The 16,307-nt window shown below is 36.4% G+C and overlaps 1 protein-coding gene across 2 annotated transcripts in view; it reads left to right on the top strand.

Moving 5' to 3' along the window:
* The first annotated feature begins 349 nt into the window (after nt 1-349).
* LOC103720589 (uncharacterized protein Cbei_0202) overlaps nt 350-16,307 on the top strand; it is a 38,955-nt gene continuing 22,997 nt past the window's right edge. Inside the window, exons 1-3 of one of the 2 annotated variants that reach the window (XM_008810358.3) lie at nt 350-734; nt 4,961-5,023; nt 10,567-11,007. In XM_008810358.3, coding sequence (XP_008808580.2) covers nt 408-734; nt 4,961-5,023; nt 10,567-11,007 — 831 coding nt within the window. In that variant the 5' untranslated portion in view covers nt 350-407. The remainder of the gene's footprint in view (nt 735-4,960; nt 5,024-10,566; nt 11,008-16,307) is intronic. The other variant, XM_008810356.3, reaches the window with a different exon arrangement.

Genomic DNA, 16,307 nt, shown 5'->3' with positions numbered 1-16,307 from the left:
TACAAAATTATTTGCTAACATAATAAACACTCTATGAATTAATGCTTATCTGTAACTGAAATCTACTTGGAGAAGTTAATGAGCTCAACAGCCAGCTTTTTTTTAATATAGTGAGATTAATTTAAGCATTTTTTCTCTTTAACAAAAAAATAGAAACGACGTGGATTATTTTCTTCGGGTCGGTTGGTCGAGCCTGATAGCTAAGAGAAAGATCTAAAATATGCCTATGTCAGACCCTACATGAAGTGCGAAACGGGTAGAATATTTGAACCCGAGGGTTGGGTCACAGTCAACCCGATCCATTTGCGGCATTAGTTCTCACGTACGGTGACAGTGTGACACTACTATTCTCCGTAATATATCGGCGAGCAAAGCTTATCGCCGGCTGCAGCCTCCTCCAAACGGCCATGGCCGTCAAGTGCCCGCTCCTCCCTCTCTACCCTTCGCGGCCGAACGCATGCCCTAGTTTTAACGCTCCGAAACCCTTGTTGTCTCCTCGTAGAAGCCTCGCGATTCGGTGCGCGAAGCGGACCGGGAAGCAGAGGTACCCGTCCGAGAAGAAGAAGCTCCGGATGATGAACGAAACGCTCCTCCAGAACGACATCAAGAACCGCGCCGAGGGGTTCTGGAGGCTCTCCAAGCTCGGCGTCCCCGCCCACAAGGATCCTGGGAAGGACTTCATTGGGGTCTCCCTTCCTCTTCTTGAAGCCATTGCCAAGGTGCTCGAATTCCCGGTAATTCTCGTCCTTCTGGATTCTTTGTATGTATGATGTAAAGGAGTTTAATTGGAAGATGAGAAATCCATTGGCGAATAACTTTTTTGTGTTTTTCTGGTTTATGGTGTTATTTTATGAATTGTTTTTAAAAATTTCAACATAATCTTGTAATAATGCAGAAAATGGATGTATCTGAGGATACTTCAAGTACTCTTCAAAAAATGATCTTGCTAACTCTAATAGAACTTAGTCGAACAGGGGATATCTGGTCTTGTTGGCATTTGAGCACACTAGAACAGCTCTATTATCTTTTATCTGATTGATCTGGAGCTTATGTTTGGATATATACTTTTACTATGTTATTGAAAGCATACATTATACCGTGACGGAGATCAGATTCTCTAAACTTGCACGGACAAGTCATAATTCCATGACCGGAAGGTCAGTAGATAGTCTTGGTCTGAGGAGAAAGGGTAATTTATTATCTTATGCATTTGTGCCCTTTTCAGGTTAAGAGCGCAGTTGTACTGTCTGTAGGCTTTGTTTTTATAAGGCAAGACTACTGCTTCTTACCGCTTTTTGTTTTTGTACCAAAAGATCTGTGACGTGTACCTTTCAATTTATGATATTATTTTTTAAAATGTGCACTTTCTTGATGCACTTGTATCATCTTCCCCCTTCAATGGTAGGAAAGAATTCTGCTATCTCATGATGATTTTTCTGCATGTTTGATGCTCCTAAACAGACAAAAGGTTAATTAGATCAAAAGTTAAGAGATTTGAAGGTCTGGATGATTATGAAACTATGCTTTTCCGAAGTGTCTAACTAGAGTTGGGACATAACATGCAATGATTGAACAAGGAATGCATGATTCTTTTTCGTAGTCTCTAAGTATAACTCACAAACTGAGCATCAGACAGTGGCAAGTCAGGAATTCCCCCAGCTGAAGTTTGCTTAATCTTCAAGCAATTATACAGAAGCCCGGATGTAAATTTACAGTACTTGCATGATGTATTCCGTGTTTCTTAAACCCTTAATCTCTATTTTAAATTTCTGAAATGTTTGAAAAATTTTGGGTCTTGTTGATCCTTTCATGACTCTTTTAATCCATGTTGGTTACTGGCTCAGAAAAAAGTACCAAAAAAAATAGCTTGCAAGTCATCGTATTCTTTGCAATCCCATGGCTGGGATAGGTGACAATCTCCTTTGGTACCACCTAAAATGCTTTTTTCTAGAGTTATATAGATGCATTGGTTTGTGCCTTCTATCACAAAAGCAAAGTAGATGCATTATTTTCCATGGGTAAGCTATACTATCCTTTTGGTCTTCCTATTTTCTAGGGCACTAGGAGAAACAATCTTTATAGACAGGAAGATCCTTTTAGTCTAGTTTGTTATAGGGAAGTGATTGGTTTTGCTTGAGAAAAATGGCTAGTGGAAATAAGTGGCTTTTCCTGTAGGTTCTTTTTTTTTTACTGTCTTGTTTAGTCTTGATGAATTCCAATAATATTTGCTTCTTTTATCAATGATTCTTTTTCTTGTGATAACTTGACCTAATGAAAGCAAGCATTTTCAAAATTTGATCGACAATTAAGTAAACATAAAGCTTTTAACTTTTACCTTTCTTTATTTAAATACGCTTATAATTAAGCTGGTCCTACTAGTCTACTGTCAACTTTTCTATCCTTCATTTTTTATTGTTGGTTTTTTCAAGAATTCTCTTGAATTTTTGTTAATAACAATCTTTTCTGTGATAAGTTACTGTCACATTTCAAAATTGTGATGATATTTCTTCGGATTAAGGATCTTCAATTTCTTGATTTTCTGGTTGCTACCTTCCTTTCCAAATGAGTGATCTCGGGTCCGAACTTGAGTGTCGGTGTATAACCATTGTTTTAAAAAAATGTGCTGGTAGCTGATTGCACCTGTCGACTCAGCTCATGCTTTCTCAGTTCTTGGTTCTCCCATTTTAGACTATGCTTCCTTATTCTTGCATTGAGATTGTTGCTGTGACTTTGTCCTGGTCGACACTTCCCTTTTTAGTTGTCATCTAAGCTGATGGCTTAATCGTGCTTCTACCTTGTTGTTTTGTTCTCTTTTGAAGCACATGACCTTTTAATAAAACCTATCTATTCTGCATGGATTGTTTCTCCTTTCTTAAACATTCTTTCATATATTGTGATCTTCGGTTTCCTGAAATATACAAAGTGTTTGCTTCAAAGTTCAAACATTGTTCATTTCTTCAAAACTGCCACACAATCTCTGTTTATCATCTGTATTATCAGATGCCATTTAGATAATATTTTTGCCAAACCTTTCATAATAATGCTTGAAGTTGGATGCATTATTACCTCTCTCCTTAGTACATTGATTCTGCTGAGTCCTATTACTGAATCTTCATTCTTCAAGTTCTTTGACCAGTTACTGCAGCTCTTTCTTGGAAATCTAATGTACTTTATTGTCTTCCCTCTTCCTCTAGTAAAGAATTTCTTTGTCATTATCTTGAATTAATATTATCATGAATTAATATTATCATGGTCTGGAAGGTGTCCTCAGATCTTCCCTCTCTGTTTCTTTGGAATGGTGCAGTCCATGATGTCGACGTCATTTCTTTTGCTTGATTGAGGCCATGTTTCAAATAGTAATACAAATCAAAAAATGCAAAAGTTTTCCATCATGTCTTAGAGGCTGCATCTTGTAAGGAAGAATATGTATACAACATGCAACATATTTCATATCCAAAGATTCTTGGAAGGCCTTCACTTCTGAGTGTTTCTTAGTAAGACCTTTCCTTCCTTCAATAAATCATTAAATTTTAGCCATCCGAGGTGGAAAAAGTCCCTCCCCCCTCTCCCCCAACAAAGGAAAGGTTACTCACTATTTCCAACACAAGCAAAGGTCTTCCTATAAGTGAGTTCAGTTTTTTTTTTTTTTTTGTGTACAAATAAGTGAGTTTAGTTTTTTTGATTAACTACTAACTGACATTGCTATTTCAAGAATATTCAACTGATGCAAACATAATATCCTGCATGATTTTTTCTTTTACCTTTAACAGCTTGACTTTAGAAAAGAAAGAAAAATCTTAGACTTCAAATCTTTACTCTTGCCCCTTAAATATGTGTAGTTTTATTATAATAATGTAATTAAATACCCACTACATTAATCATCATATAAGATTCTCATTTTTTAAGGCCTAATTGAATAAGCTGCTTAATCAAATAAAGCATGCTTTTGTCATAAATTTATGTACCTCTGTTGGTATGTTATATCACCTTATATTTTTGCATCATTTTTTAAGGCCATTCCAATTTGCATTGTCCAAATCAACACATATAAATATACATGAATCTTCCTGGTCATGCTTTTCAAAACAATTATATGGTTCCATAAGCATTGTTTGGTTTCTGTGCATTTAAATGAAGTAATAACAATTTAAGTAGTTTGAAATGAAGAGTCTATGAATAGACAATTTGTAATTTCAGAAATAAGAGCTAAATGAAATATTTAAAATTGTATCTTACAAAATATGATTTTTGTTATTCTTATGTTCTAGATTGTTATTTCCATGTCTACGAATAACCAAGGTTTTGAGTGCTGCTAGCAGGGGTTGTTCCATGTCTATGACAGAAAACAAAAAAGTTCTTTTGTAATTAATAAAATAATAAAAAAATAGTGGGTGCCATGCTGACCTAATGCTGTACTAGCCTTAAATGGTGGGCCAGCACTTAAACCTTGGGACTAACCAAGTTTTGGAATCTCACAAGTTGCATATTGACCTGTATTGTTCACATACCGGTGCACTATGAGATGTAGTATGCTTCTCATATCTGCTCGTTGTTTGTTGACCTGGACGATACCCCATGCTGGTATGGTTGAATGTGGTGTGCAAGAAGTGGATCAGACACTATGGCACAATCGAGATTTGAGACCTTGGGAGTAACAAGAAAATAAGTGATTATGGAGATACTGCCATCACAAGGTTCACTATGCAAGGTGATTTCAGGAGCATGGTATGTTTGATAGCTGTATGACCCAATTTAACACTTTATATACAGTCATGTAATAAGATAATTTCAATCGGACGGAAACTCCTGTCTATTTGTTGGACTAGAAGCAAAAAGTTTATACCTTGTTTGATCTTTGCAATCTGGTGCGTCGGTAACTCGTCTTTCTGTTGTTTATGTTATGGGGCTTTATCTTATTATGCTGCAAAAACATCTGATGAGCTGATATTTCTTGCGGCAGGTTGCTGCCATGTTACCTCAGGAAGCATTCTCCATTGTTCGGAAGTCTTTTGACGCAAGAAAGGTCAGTTTACTGGATACACACATACACGTATATGCATATATATATATATGCGTGTGCACTCTTTGGTCGATCTTTTCTCTGTTTTTGGGAAGTTCTTTGGTTCAAGAAAGTTAACTTAAAGTTTATAAAATATGATATGTCTTTGTACATATGCTTTTTGGACAACCTTTATCCACTACATTCGCATGTTATGATTTTCAATGGCTGGAAGAATCTGTCCTAACTTGAGCATGCATGAGTGTATATTATATATGATTATGCATTTTGGATAATCTTTATCCATTACATTCACATGTTATTTGAGATGATTTCCAATGGCTCGGAGAATCTCTCCTAACTTGAGCATGCATGAGTGTATATTATGTATGATGGTGTATGATATGTACAAGCAGAACTAGTGGAATAAATCCTGGCACAGACATAGACATCAAATTTGATAAAATAAAAGTATGTGTTTGTGTGAGTGCATGTGCATAATTGTACCATATATTTATCCATGATTTTCATTATCCTAGCTTCTAGTATCTTACTGTCGTGATGAACATTCAATCATTATATTTCTGAGTATATATTGATTTATTGTCATCCATAATGCACACATTCATTCTGGCATACTCCTATAAACTTCGTAGTGTCTAGTTGTAGAGCCCTCCTTTGTTCTTTATAAGGTATTTGGCATGCATCAGTTATGAATTTGCTCGTCTTCTGTTCATCTTGACCGTTGAAGTATCATACTGCCTCTATAGGCCCTTATTTTTGATGGACCTTGCCAACTTAATGTTGCCAAATTTTGGTAAACTGTTGCTAAAGGATTAGGATATTTTGTTGTATGCTTGAACATAAAAATCTCCGCCTTTTCCAATCAATGCGGCATCGACCATATAGCACAATAAGCGAAGGCTTTAACAAATTCTATTATCTTGACACTAACCATCATGAAATTGGTTCCACATTCTTTCCAAAGGAAATTTAGGTAAGAGAAGGTCTACTTTAAATTTTTGGAACCAGTTAGTGGGTAGGGATATTTACCTTATTGGTTGGAGCAAGGGGCAGAGAAACCTGCCATAATTTGGGAGCCAATATGAGGATTTACTCATTCTTAAAATCGAGAGGTTCCTGTTATGAGGATTTCCTCTAGATGCAGAATGTTGGTTACCAACCAGTATTGTACTGTTTTTGTGGAAATTTCATCACATAAACTTAGCAATCCATCTTTATATGGTTAAGATTATTAGAGTTATGATGGGACTCTCTACAACTCAGGGTCTCAGACTCTATCTCTGGCTTTCCATGAAATCTCAAAGAAAGGTCTTAAATAAACTCTTCCAACAATAGACCCTTCCCTAAAACCTAGGAAGAAGAGATGGTGGAGGTTTCTAGTCCATAGAAGACCACCATAGGAGAACACGGGTGTCTTTCTCAAGGCATCAACCCAACAGCCCATGTGACATACTCACAAGCATGCAACTTTTCCCCCCTGGTTTTGAGTTTTCTTCTTATTTTATTATATTTCTTGCCACTTTTATTTTTCCTTGGCTTTCACACTAAAGAGAAGAAGAAAAGGACATGGAAATTTCTTAGTGCTCCTATGAACAGCCGGCTCCTCAGGCTCATAGGTATGCAAGTCTTTTTCTTTTTGCCCTTCCCCTATTTTTGGGGCTTCTGCTAGCTCCTGATATTTCTAGTTGATTTTGTTTTTCTCTACCACATTGACAACAAGAGTTTTCCAAGTAATGGCAAGAAAGTACTGATGACAATGGTACTTGCAATATAATTTTATTATTTATTTATTTTATATATATGTGTTCATTAGTAATTTGTTATATTTCTTTTGATTTCTTTGTCAGTACTTGCACTATATTGCTTAGCTACTGCTTGTTCCCTTTTTGACAAATTTTGGATCTGCCACTATCTCACAAATAAAGCTCACCAAGAAACAATTCTCTAGAATTTTGTGTCTTTAATGAATCTACACAAATGCGGGTACGGTTGCATACATCTGACCCTCTTTAGACCTTATAGTGGCGGGAGTTTTGTGCACGAGATGTCCTTTTTCTTAATGAATCTTCATAAAATTTTAAATAATAACATTTATTATAGGGAGCTCATTTTACCTAAAAGGCTCAAATAAGACCAAATGCCCAACGAAACATAGCCAAAAAACTGAATACCATCCAATAGTGTTTTAAATACTGCCGAAACGAGATAGTACAACCGTCCCTGTATCTATTTCGGGCAGATTACGACACTGGCATGCCCCCAAGTTCTTGAAACATATAAAATTGAGGCATCTTAGTCATGTTTGATCTTACTAGTCGGCACTGACTAGTACCAGTGATACTGACCAGTACAAGCCCCGATTTAGCTAGTATGGGCCGCTTTTGTCTTCGACAAGTGTCTTGTTGTATGATTTATTAAGAGAATTAATTCTTTAACTAATTATTTTTTTAAATATAAACATATTTAGTTGGTCCTCATATGCCAAGTTGCTTGAGCATGTTATAGTTTTACGAGGCTTTAAGTACTTTAAATCACTTTATAGAAAGATTATTAACTAAAATTAGAGTAACACAAATTAAAGATTCAATATTGCACCAGTGGTTGACAACCTTAATGTTTCTCAACGTGATATTCTTTGAAGTAATTCTTTTTGAATTGTATACAACTCAATAATGGAAATATATAATTTTATTAACTTTTGATGATATTTTTACTCGGGTGCTGACCCAATTGCCTAGGCATTTCATATGGGCCTTGATAGGGGTGGGCATTCAGTGGGTTGTGCAACATGTAGTCTAGAGAGAATCTCCCCAACGAAGATGGCCATTCATCCAAAATAAAGGCTAGAAAATGATTGGCAGAAGCAAAACAAGTGAAAAGGTGGTCTCCATGTCCCTTGTTCCATGTAGTGACCAAAGATGGTTTGTTGCCTCTGACTGCTAGATCCTTTGCATCCTTCCTCAACCTTCACTCACCTACAATTGTTGGTTGAATCTTCCATCACACCTTGGAAACATATAAGTCTCTCTACTTCGAGGAAAGAAAAACCTCCGTCCCCTCTACCCTCTTGCTTCTTTTTTGCCTCTACCTTGCCGATTAGATTGCTGGCAACTTATTCTCTGCCCCCTAGCTATTCTCTTTGCTCGCCACAAGAGGAAGAGGCCAATGACAATGGTAGCCATGGATCTTCATCTGCTTCCATGTATTAGTTAGCTCACTAACGACCTCAACCCAGGGCCGGCCCGAGCCTTAGGCGACCGAGGCGGTCGCCTAAGGCCCCGGGCCAATGAAAGGCCCCCGGGAGGTGAAGAGAGAGAGAGAGAGAGAGAGAGAGAGAGAGAGGGTCTGACCGGGACCAAAAGGAAGCAAAGGCCCCATATCGAGTCTTCCCCCTTGATGGAAGGGAGGTGGAGAGTTTCTTGGCCTGCTGAGAGGAAATTTAGGAAGTTGGGGACGGTAGTTTTGTTTTGGATGGAGAGAGAGAGAGAGAGAGAGAGGAGGGCTTTGGTTGGCTTGATACACGCCTGAAGCCACTCTTATCTTTCATCCCTTCTCTTGTTTGGTTTTGGTCTTGGTTTTCCTTCCCTCACATTACTCCTGATCCAGCTGGGCCATCAGGAAGAAAGGGGGATTGGAAATGGACTTCTTGGAGGGTGGAGATTCTTTTAATTTTCTCCTCTCCGTTTCTTCTCCCCTCTTGGGTGGTAGAGAGAGAAGGAGGGAGGGGGTTGAATGGCTGCTGTGCTGTGATGTTGCGGTTGCTGCTTGGGTACTCACTTGAAGGGGAGATGGAGGGATGAGACTTTTATTAATTAGATAGAGTCAATTTCCCATAATGCCCCTACTTTCTCTTATAGAGAAGCTCCTCTCTGGACAAATTCTTTTCTTTACCTTGATCATGAAGTGCCATGGGATGACCTTTTCCTATTCCACTCTTGCTTGACATGATAAACAATATTGCCAAGCATTATCTCAGTTATTTAATCAGTTTTATGGCCCCTTTTTTTTAGGATAATTACTTTCTGCACTTCCATTCAAAAATAATATTAAATTAAAAAGATTTCTTGCCTATTTTTGTTAGATTCATGTATCTTTGTTGAAATAGTGTACTTGATAGCTATCCATTTTCATATCATTTTTTAAATATTTTATATTTATTAAAAAATTTATTATTAAAAAAAAAGGCCTCATTCATTGGATTCGCCTTAGGCCCCCAAATGTATTGGGCCGCCCCTGCCTCAACCCTACCACCCCTAGCCCCCGGTCATTGTTCTATTGCCTCCAGCCATACTTCCGAGGGCAACCCTCCTGCATGTTTCCTAAAATGACACTAGGCCACTTCATCTAGCTCCTCCACCTACTATCTCTCCATCATGTTTCGGGTCTTTCACTCTTAGCTGGTTGTCTTCCAATCCCTAAATTGTGGCATACGAGAATAATAGTGAAGCATTGGAAGGTGTCATGGGAGATTGGACCATTGGCCCGAGGTGAGTAGAGTTCTGGGAAGGAGGCAAAGGATCCAATTGGTAGTTGAAGAGATTTCCCCCTCTTTTGGTGGTTCTTGCAATGGAGAAATGGGGACCTCTTTTCCATTTCTGCAATCACATCTTTATCATGGCTATCTGGCTAGCACGGCCAACTTCTGTTAGGGTCGATTGCAAGCCATGCAGCTCCCAGATTCCGCATCCCCTGAAAGGGGTAAATGCCCAGGACCACCTAGGTGATTTGACAATCTTGTTTTTCCTTCTTTGATCTAATATGCTCAAATCTTTGACTTCTGTTCACATGGTACATTTTGTTACCACAAATCTTAAGGCAGAGTTTGATATATTGCATAATGCTACAAAATTTAAATACTAATTTGCAGGTACCCTGTATATACAGTTTATTAGGCACAGGTTTTTTTGTTGAATAATATGTGAAGACAGTATAAGATAAAAAACATGAAGTTCAAATACACATGGTTCAAGAGAATCTGTAGCAAAAAACTTCTAAGAACTCAGACCAGTATGGACTTGCACTGATGTTTTCGGTCATCAGTTTTTCAGTCATCAGTTTCTATTACAATTAAAAGTATATCAACATGCAGAAAGCGGAAATTTCAGATATAATTTGTTGATTAAATTATGTATTTCCTTTTTAACCCATCTTTCTATAAAAGTTGCTTGAGAGCGACATAGCAGATTCTGTTTCTTCACTAGTTTTCTAGTTGATATGTATGTATTGTGTAACATATTTGGATGAATATAGCCTTTATGTATGACATTGTGCTGGCCTCTATCAGTTATATCTAGACATGTTTCAACTTAGTTAAAAATCATAATCATAATTACACAGCCTTTTCCCAACTAAGTTTCAACTTAGGTAAAGATAGAACTGTCGAACATGACTTAAGGTCCTTCTGCTTATTTGTTTTCATGAAATCCAATTTTCGCACGTATAATAGCCGATGAAAAGGGCCAAGTATCTTTGTTAGCTGTCTGCTGTTGTAGGTTGCACTTTTTATTTGTAACTTGTAACCTACTCTCTTGATGTGTCTGCAGGTGCTGAAGGAACCTCAGTTTGTTTATACTGTGGACATGGATGTAAAGAAACTTCTGAATTTGGAGCCTCGCACATGGGACTTCATCTATCGGTTAGAATCCAAACTGGGGGTCATAGAGTATATGCCCAAGGAAGACATTCCTGCTGATCTGATTCGTATATTACATGATTGTAAACAAATGCACAATGGTTTGAAGCTGGAAGAGAGACAAGACACTCACAGCAAGGATTCTAACAAGCTTCCACTTCTCAAAAGACCAAAAGTTTCAGTCATTGGTAGTGGACCATCAGGCTTGTTTGCTTCCCTTGTGCTTGGGGAACTTGGTGCAGAAGTTACCCTAATAGAAAGGGGTCAAGCAGTCGAACAGAGAGGGCGTGATATTGGTGCTTTAGTTGTTCGGCGAGTTCTACAATCTGAAAGCAATTTTTGCTTTGGGGAGGTATAATCTCGATTCACTTCTGTTTCATCAACGTTATCACCATGGAATATGAAGACCTTGTGGTCCTGATGTGGTTGCATTTTAGTAGTCAGTGATTTGATATGCTGACAATTTGTTGCCAATCCCCTTGCTTTGTCCTTCATCGTCACTTTCAAAGCACTGGCCCATTATTTATAGTTATTGCCAATTGTCATGACAATTAAAAAAATTGTGGTAGCAGCTTAGCTTGTTCAGTTTCAAGAACTATAAGTCTAGGATTTGAAGCATATATTCCATTTAACTAATGTTAAATTCTATCATGAAATAATTATGATGATGACCAATGTTTCATAAATTAGCTGGTATGCAAGCAGTTGAGGTACCTCATAGTGCTTTTGTAGTATGTGGCTGCTTAGGCAGTTCATGTTTAAATATATACATAAAAAATAAAAATTAGGAAGAAATCAATCAAATTCAGAAAATGTAAGTAAGATTACTGATAAGGCAGCAGAGGAGGAGACGAATGGAGGGCTGGGCCACTTGGGCATCCACCATGTGGGTCAATTCACATACTGGTGCAGCCTAGTCCCTTGTGCAGCATATTCATGGGGACATATAGGCATAAGAGGTGGTGTTTGTGGCCACATAAACTGTTTTTTAAAACAGCATTAAACTATTAATGATAATTTTAATTAACAAATGAGGAATGCCAGATGTGGCCCATTTCTACAAAGACCAAAATTTAGCTGATATCATCATGCGAAAAAAGAAAAACCAAATAGTAGATTATCCAATAATCTGATTTTTAATTCATGTAATCATGAAGATATGGATACTAAGACTTGAAATAAGGGCCTCAATTTTGTACCAGAACACTATCAAGCATGGTTTGCCGTACCGGTCCTACCTGGGATTGGTACCGGATCAGCGTGAAATCCGGTATCGGTAGCTTATCATTGGAGAACCGGTATGGGACTGGTACAAACCGGTACGGAACTGGTATGGGATCGGTACGTACTGGTCCGGGCCGCCACCGGTATGCCGACCGGTACCGGTACGACGGACCTTGCTATCAAGCATTTTTAGTAATTACATACTGCTTTTTTTTTTCTGTCTTTAAGTGCCACAAAAATTTTTTTGGTAGTTTTATTTATTTTTTTGCTCGTGGATGAAATATATGTCACCTTCTGCTACCTATGAACATTTTGTGTGTGGACACTTGCTCAACTGCATGCATTGTTAAATTTTTTGGGGGAGTAGAAGTTGGATCTGTTATGACCTAGTTGATCATGTTTAATTGAATTAATAGGTTGAATCAAGATGACTGACGATGAAAAGGAACTTGTATGTCCAATTCGCTAGATACATATGGGTGTCTGTATAAAGAAAGAGGATGTTAGTCTAGAAACATTTTAGTAGCATTAAAGTCTAAATCATAGTGATTCTGAATCAATGATAAGCTTTGTAACTTGAAGATCCACGATGTGACCTATTATATTGGAGTTAGAAGATTCCAAGAAATAGAAGTCATAAGTTTTGGACTCTTCGTAGCTATGCATCAAGTGATCTATTTAACTAGCAAAGAGGCATAGGTACCCTGACCACCGGTAGAGTACAAGATGTAGGACCAAGAATAAACATACAAAATGGTCAAGGTCTGTAGAACCGATATTGGGTGCTGTACTGGTTGGTGACTAGTATGGTGTTGTATTGATTCAATACCATACTGACATATGGTACGCAATGGCATATCGGTTCTGTGCCGGTACACCATTTTTTTTCTAAATTTTTTGTTTTTTTTAATTTTTTATTTTTTTACTGATTTTTTCATCCATTATGGTTGTTATATTTAGGATTTCAATGTTATTTAGTTCGTGGATTTCCTTAGAGAAGTAGCTTGAGAAATGATTGATCAAGAAGTATGATATAAAGTCAATGATTTAGGGAAGTAATATATGTATTCATTACTGTATAATGAATCATGTATATGATTATCTAAATCAAATAAAGTAGCATTACTTAAAAACTTGTCCTTATCTATCACTATCTGTTATTTACAGTGTGTGAACTAATAATTACATTGGGCTTCTCAAGGGAGTTGGAAGGAATTTAGAATTCCATTGTAGGTTGGATCATCGTGGTACAAAATTCGGGGTATTTGCTTCTAATACTTTGATGGTTTCAAATATATTTATGCATTAATGCAAGATTTATTTGATGTCAGGATATAAATGGAATAATTTGATGTTGAGTTGTGCATGAACTAGGCCAATCTAGTTTATTTTCATATGTACAGTTTAGGATCATGGCCTAATTTAGAGGCTTATTAGCTTGGTTCAGGTTCTAGTTTAAATTAATATGTTGGAATAAGGTAAGGTCAATTTTTTGAGACCTCAAAATTTATTAAAGCATTTGAGCTATCTCCAAGAGGAGTGCATATTTTTTTTGGATGCTGAATTGACTTGGTAGTTGGTACGGCATTGGATACAACACATTGAACGTGATCCACAGTTGTAAAATTTGGCTTATCTCCCTCTAAGGAAGAAAGGAAGGGAGAAGAAAAGGAAGAAAAGGAAGAAGAAGAAAAAGGAAACAATGAAAAGAAGCGAGAAGCAAAATAAAGGAAAAAAGGTAGAAAGGAAAGAAAGAAAGGAAGGGAAAAGAAAAGAAAGGAAGGGAAAAGAAAAAGAAACGAAGGAATGAAAGCAGGGAAAGGGAATGAAAAAAGAAGTAAAAATGGAAGAAAAAAGGGTAAGAGGTCCAGAACGGGCCGAGCTGAGCAGAGCCACCGATTCTGCTTGCTTTGGGGTGGTTCAGGTCCCTTACCAATCCAAACCACCGAACTATCCCGGTAACCAACCAATTTGGCTCGGTATGCCTGAACCAGGTGGTTCAGGCTAGTTTGGCTTACCTTCTCTATTTAAAGGAGTTAATGTACTACAATGTAGTGTAGATCACATAATTAAAACTCTGGACTATTGATTTTGATTTAGACATGGTGGAATATACGCAAATCAGATAATGTATCTCTTTGATATGCTTTTAAATCATAAATCAGATCAAGCACTATATTATATTATTAATATTTTCTATTTCCAGACTTCTTGATACGTTAATTTGAAATCTTCAAGTTCTAGGTTTCTATTGCTGTTGTAAATTTTCCATTTACATGTTTTGTCCTTGAATTCCAGAGTATTGCCTTTAGAATTCTGTATTTCAACTTTTTTGACAAAAGAAATACCCTTAAAGTAATTTTAGAATACCTTTAAACTCTCCAAAAAATATTCTCATTTGGAAACAAATTCGTCCCTTCTTCATTTCCTTACTAATCAATCTCTAATTACTAACTCATCTCATCTTTGAGGAAAGCCAAACAGACTATCCATCTATTTTTGATGCCCAATAAACAAGGAAACCAATAAGGAAATATCGGACACAATGTGATCTCCAAATTAGTTGTAATATATTTGTTCAAGGATATTTGTAAGAGAGTGCCCTATAGTCAAGGGCCCCTAATAGAATGTGGATATTTAGAGATTCTGAAATTGAATATAGTGGGCTATAGAGATGATGGCATTAATGGTTATGGAAAGTTAAAATTTTTTTTATTTTAGTTTTTATTGTTTATCCATTTTAAATTTTACTTTGCTTTTTGTTAGCTTCATATTTTGTTTATGCTTTTAAGTTTATTTTGCATTTTTGCATTTAATTTTTTTGTATTACTTTTTATTTTTATTTTCTATTTTATATAAGCATGTTTATTTTCTTTTTTTTTAATATAAGTCATATCCTTTTATTTATTGCACATTGCACATACTGTTTTGCTGGTGCTATATTGAAAAGAGTTTTAAATTAAGGAATATTCTCTTATAGATTTCTTTTATCAACTTTTTGGTTGACAATTATCTTCTATAAAACCTTCTTTTTTTGTGTTTGCCCCTCTCTCTCTAGACAACTCCCTAATTCCGCCGTCCTTTCCTAATTTATGAAAAATTCACAATCCATTTGGCCCCATGGCCGGACTCTCCTCTCTTATTCTCTGCTCTTCATGACCCATGCCTATTTTCTCTCGCCTATTTTCTCTCCCTAATTCTATTTTCTCCTCTTCATCCTTACACAATTGTCCACCGCACTTTTCTTATTTAGAAAATTTAACATACCAACTAAACCCATGGTTCGTTCTAGTCCTTGTCTTGAAATTCAAACACCATAAGGGATGCTCAAACATATCCGCCACTTTTTACTAATTTAGGGAAACATATTGCATCTCTTGCTGGAAACTTTATTTAAATTCAAAAAATGAAAACTTAACCAGATTCTCTCTCCCTCCTCTTTGTTTGTTCCAATTAATTTATTGCAACCTCGCTAGATTAAAAAATTGTAAAATTTTCTGCAATTCTACTATCTTAGCACCAAAACTGCTAGCTTTTCCCGTATGCTGAAATCCTCCTTCCCTCCTTGTTAAAATGACTCTTGCACATGCTCTCCCTTACTTTATAACGAAAACTGCATTCCACATTCCCTGTCTAAAATCTGCTGCTCTCCTATTCATGTTCTCATTTGTTGTTTTTCTGTTTTTTATTTATATTTTCTATTTCAAAATTTCTTATTTCTTTCTATTTTTTCTGTTACTTTATTTTTATTTCCTGTTTATACTTTTTAGTTTCTTTTTTGTCATTTCTCTTATTTATTTAGTACTAGTATTATATTTTTTAGTACATTTATTTTCTAATATATATTTCTTTATGTTATCTCCCCCTAGATTGACTGTCATCTTATTTTTAATTCACATTTTGTACTTGGTCCTTGATTTTGATGGCCTTTTATATTTAATCTCTGGTTCATCTTTTTACAAAGTAGGGATAACTATGAAAAGAGCAAGCCTCTGTGCAAAATGCAGGCCTAACTGTCTAAGGGACTAATGTGAAATATTAATTGTGCATAGACAAAGGTTCGCCATCTCGATACAGAACCCATACTGGTACTATCCTATTATAGTGTTAGTATACGGTATAGTATGGTAAGGTTCAATTTATCGAGTGTTGATTCAGTACCGGTAAGATACGGTACACCTTGTATGGTATAATATCGATCGGTACGGCAAATCTTGGTAAGGCTAAATATAAAATTGCAGTTAAATAAAAGACCCGGTATCAGGTTCTCTTTGTATTAATTGATTTTCTGTTCTAACATTTTCTAATATTTATTTAATTTATTTTTTACTTTATAATAACGTAATTGACTAGTTTATATTCCTCTTTTGTTTTTCAATATTTTTCTCTAACTTGAATTTGCATGTGCTTATTTTCTAGTATGTATAT

This window comes from Phoenix dactylifera, chromosome 1, assembly GCF_009389715.1.
Source record: "Phoenix dactylifera cultivar Barhee BC4 chromosome 1, palm_55x_up_171113_PBpolish2nd_filt_p, whole genome shotgun sequence".
Taxonomy (NCBI): Eukaryota; Viridiplantae; Streptophyta; class Magnoliopsida; order Arecales; family Arecaceae; genus Phoenix; species Phoenix dactylifera.
Note: the sequence above shows the minus strand (reverse complement) of the source record. Positions and strands in the feature narration are given on the sequence as shown.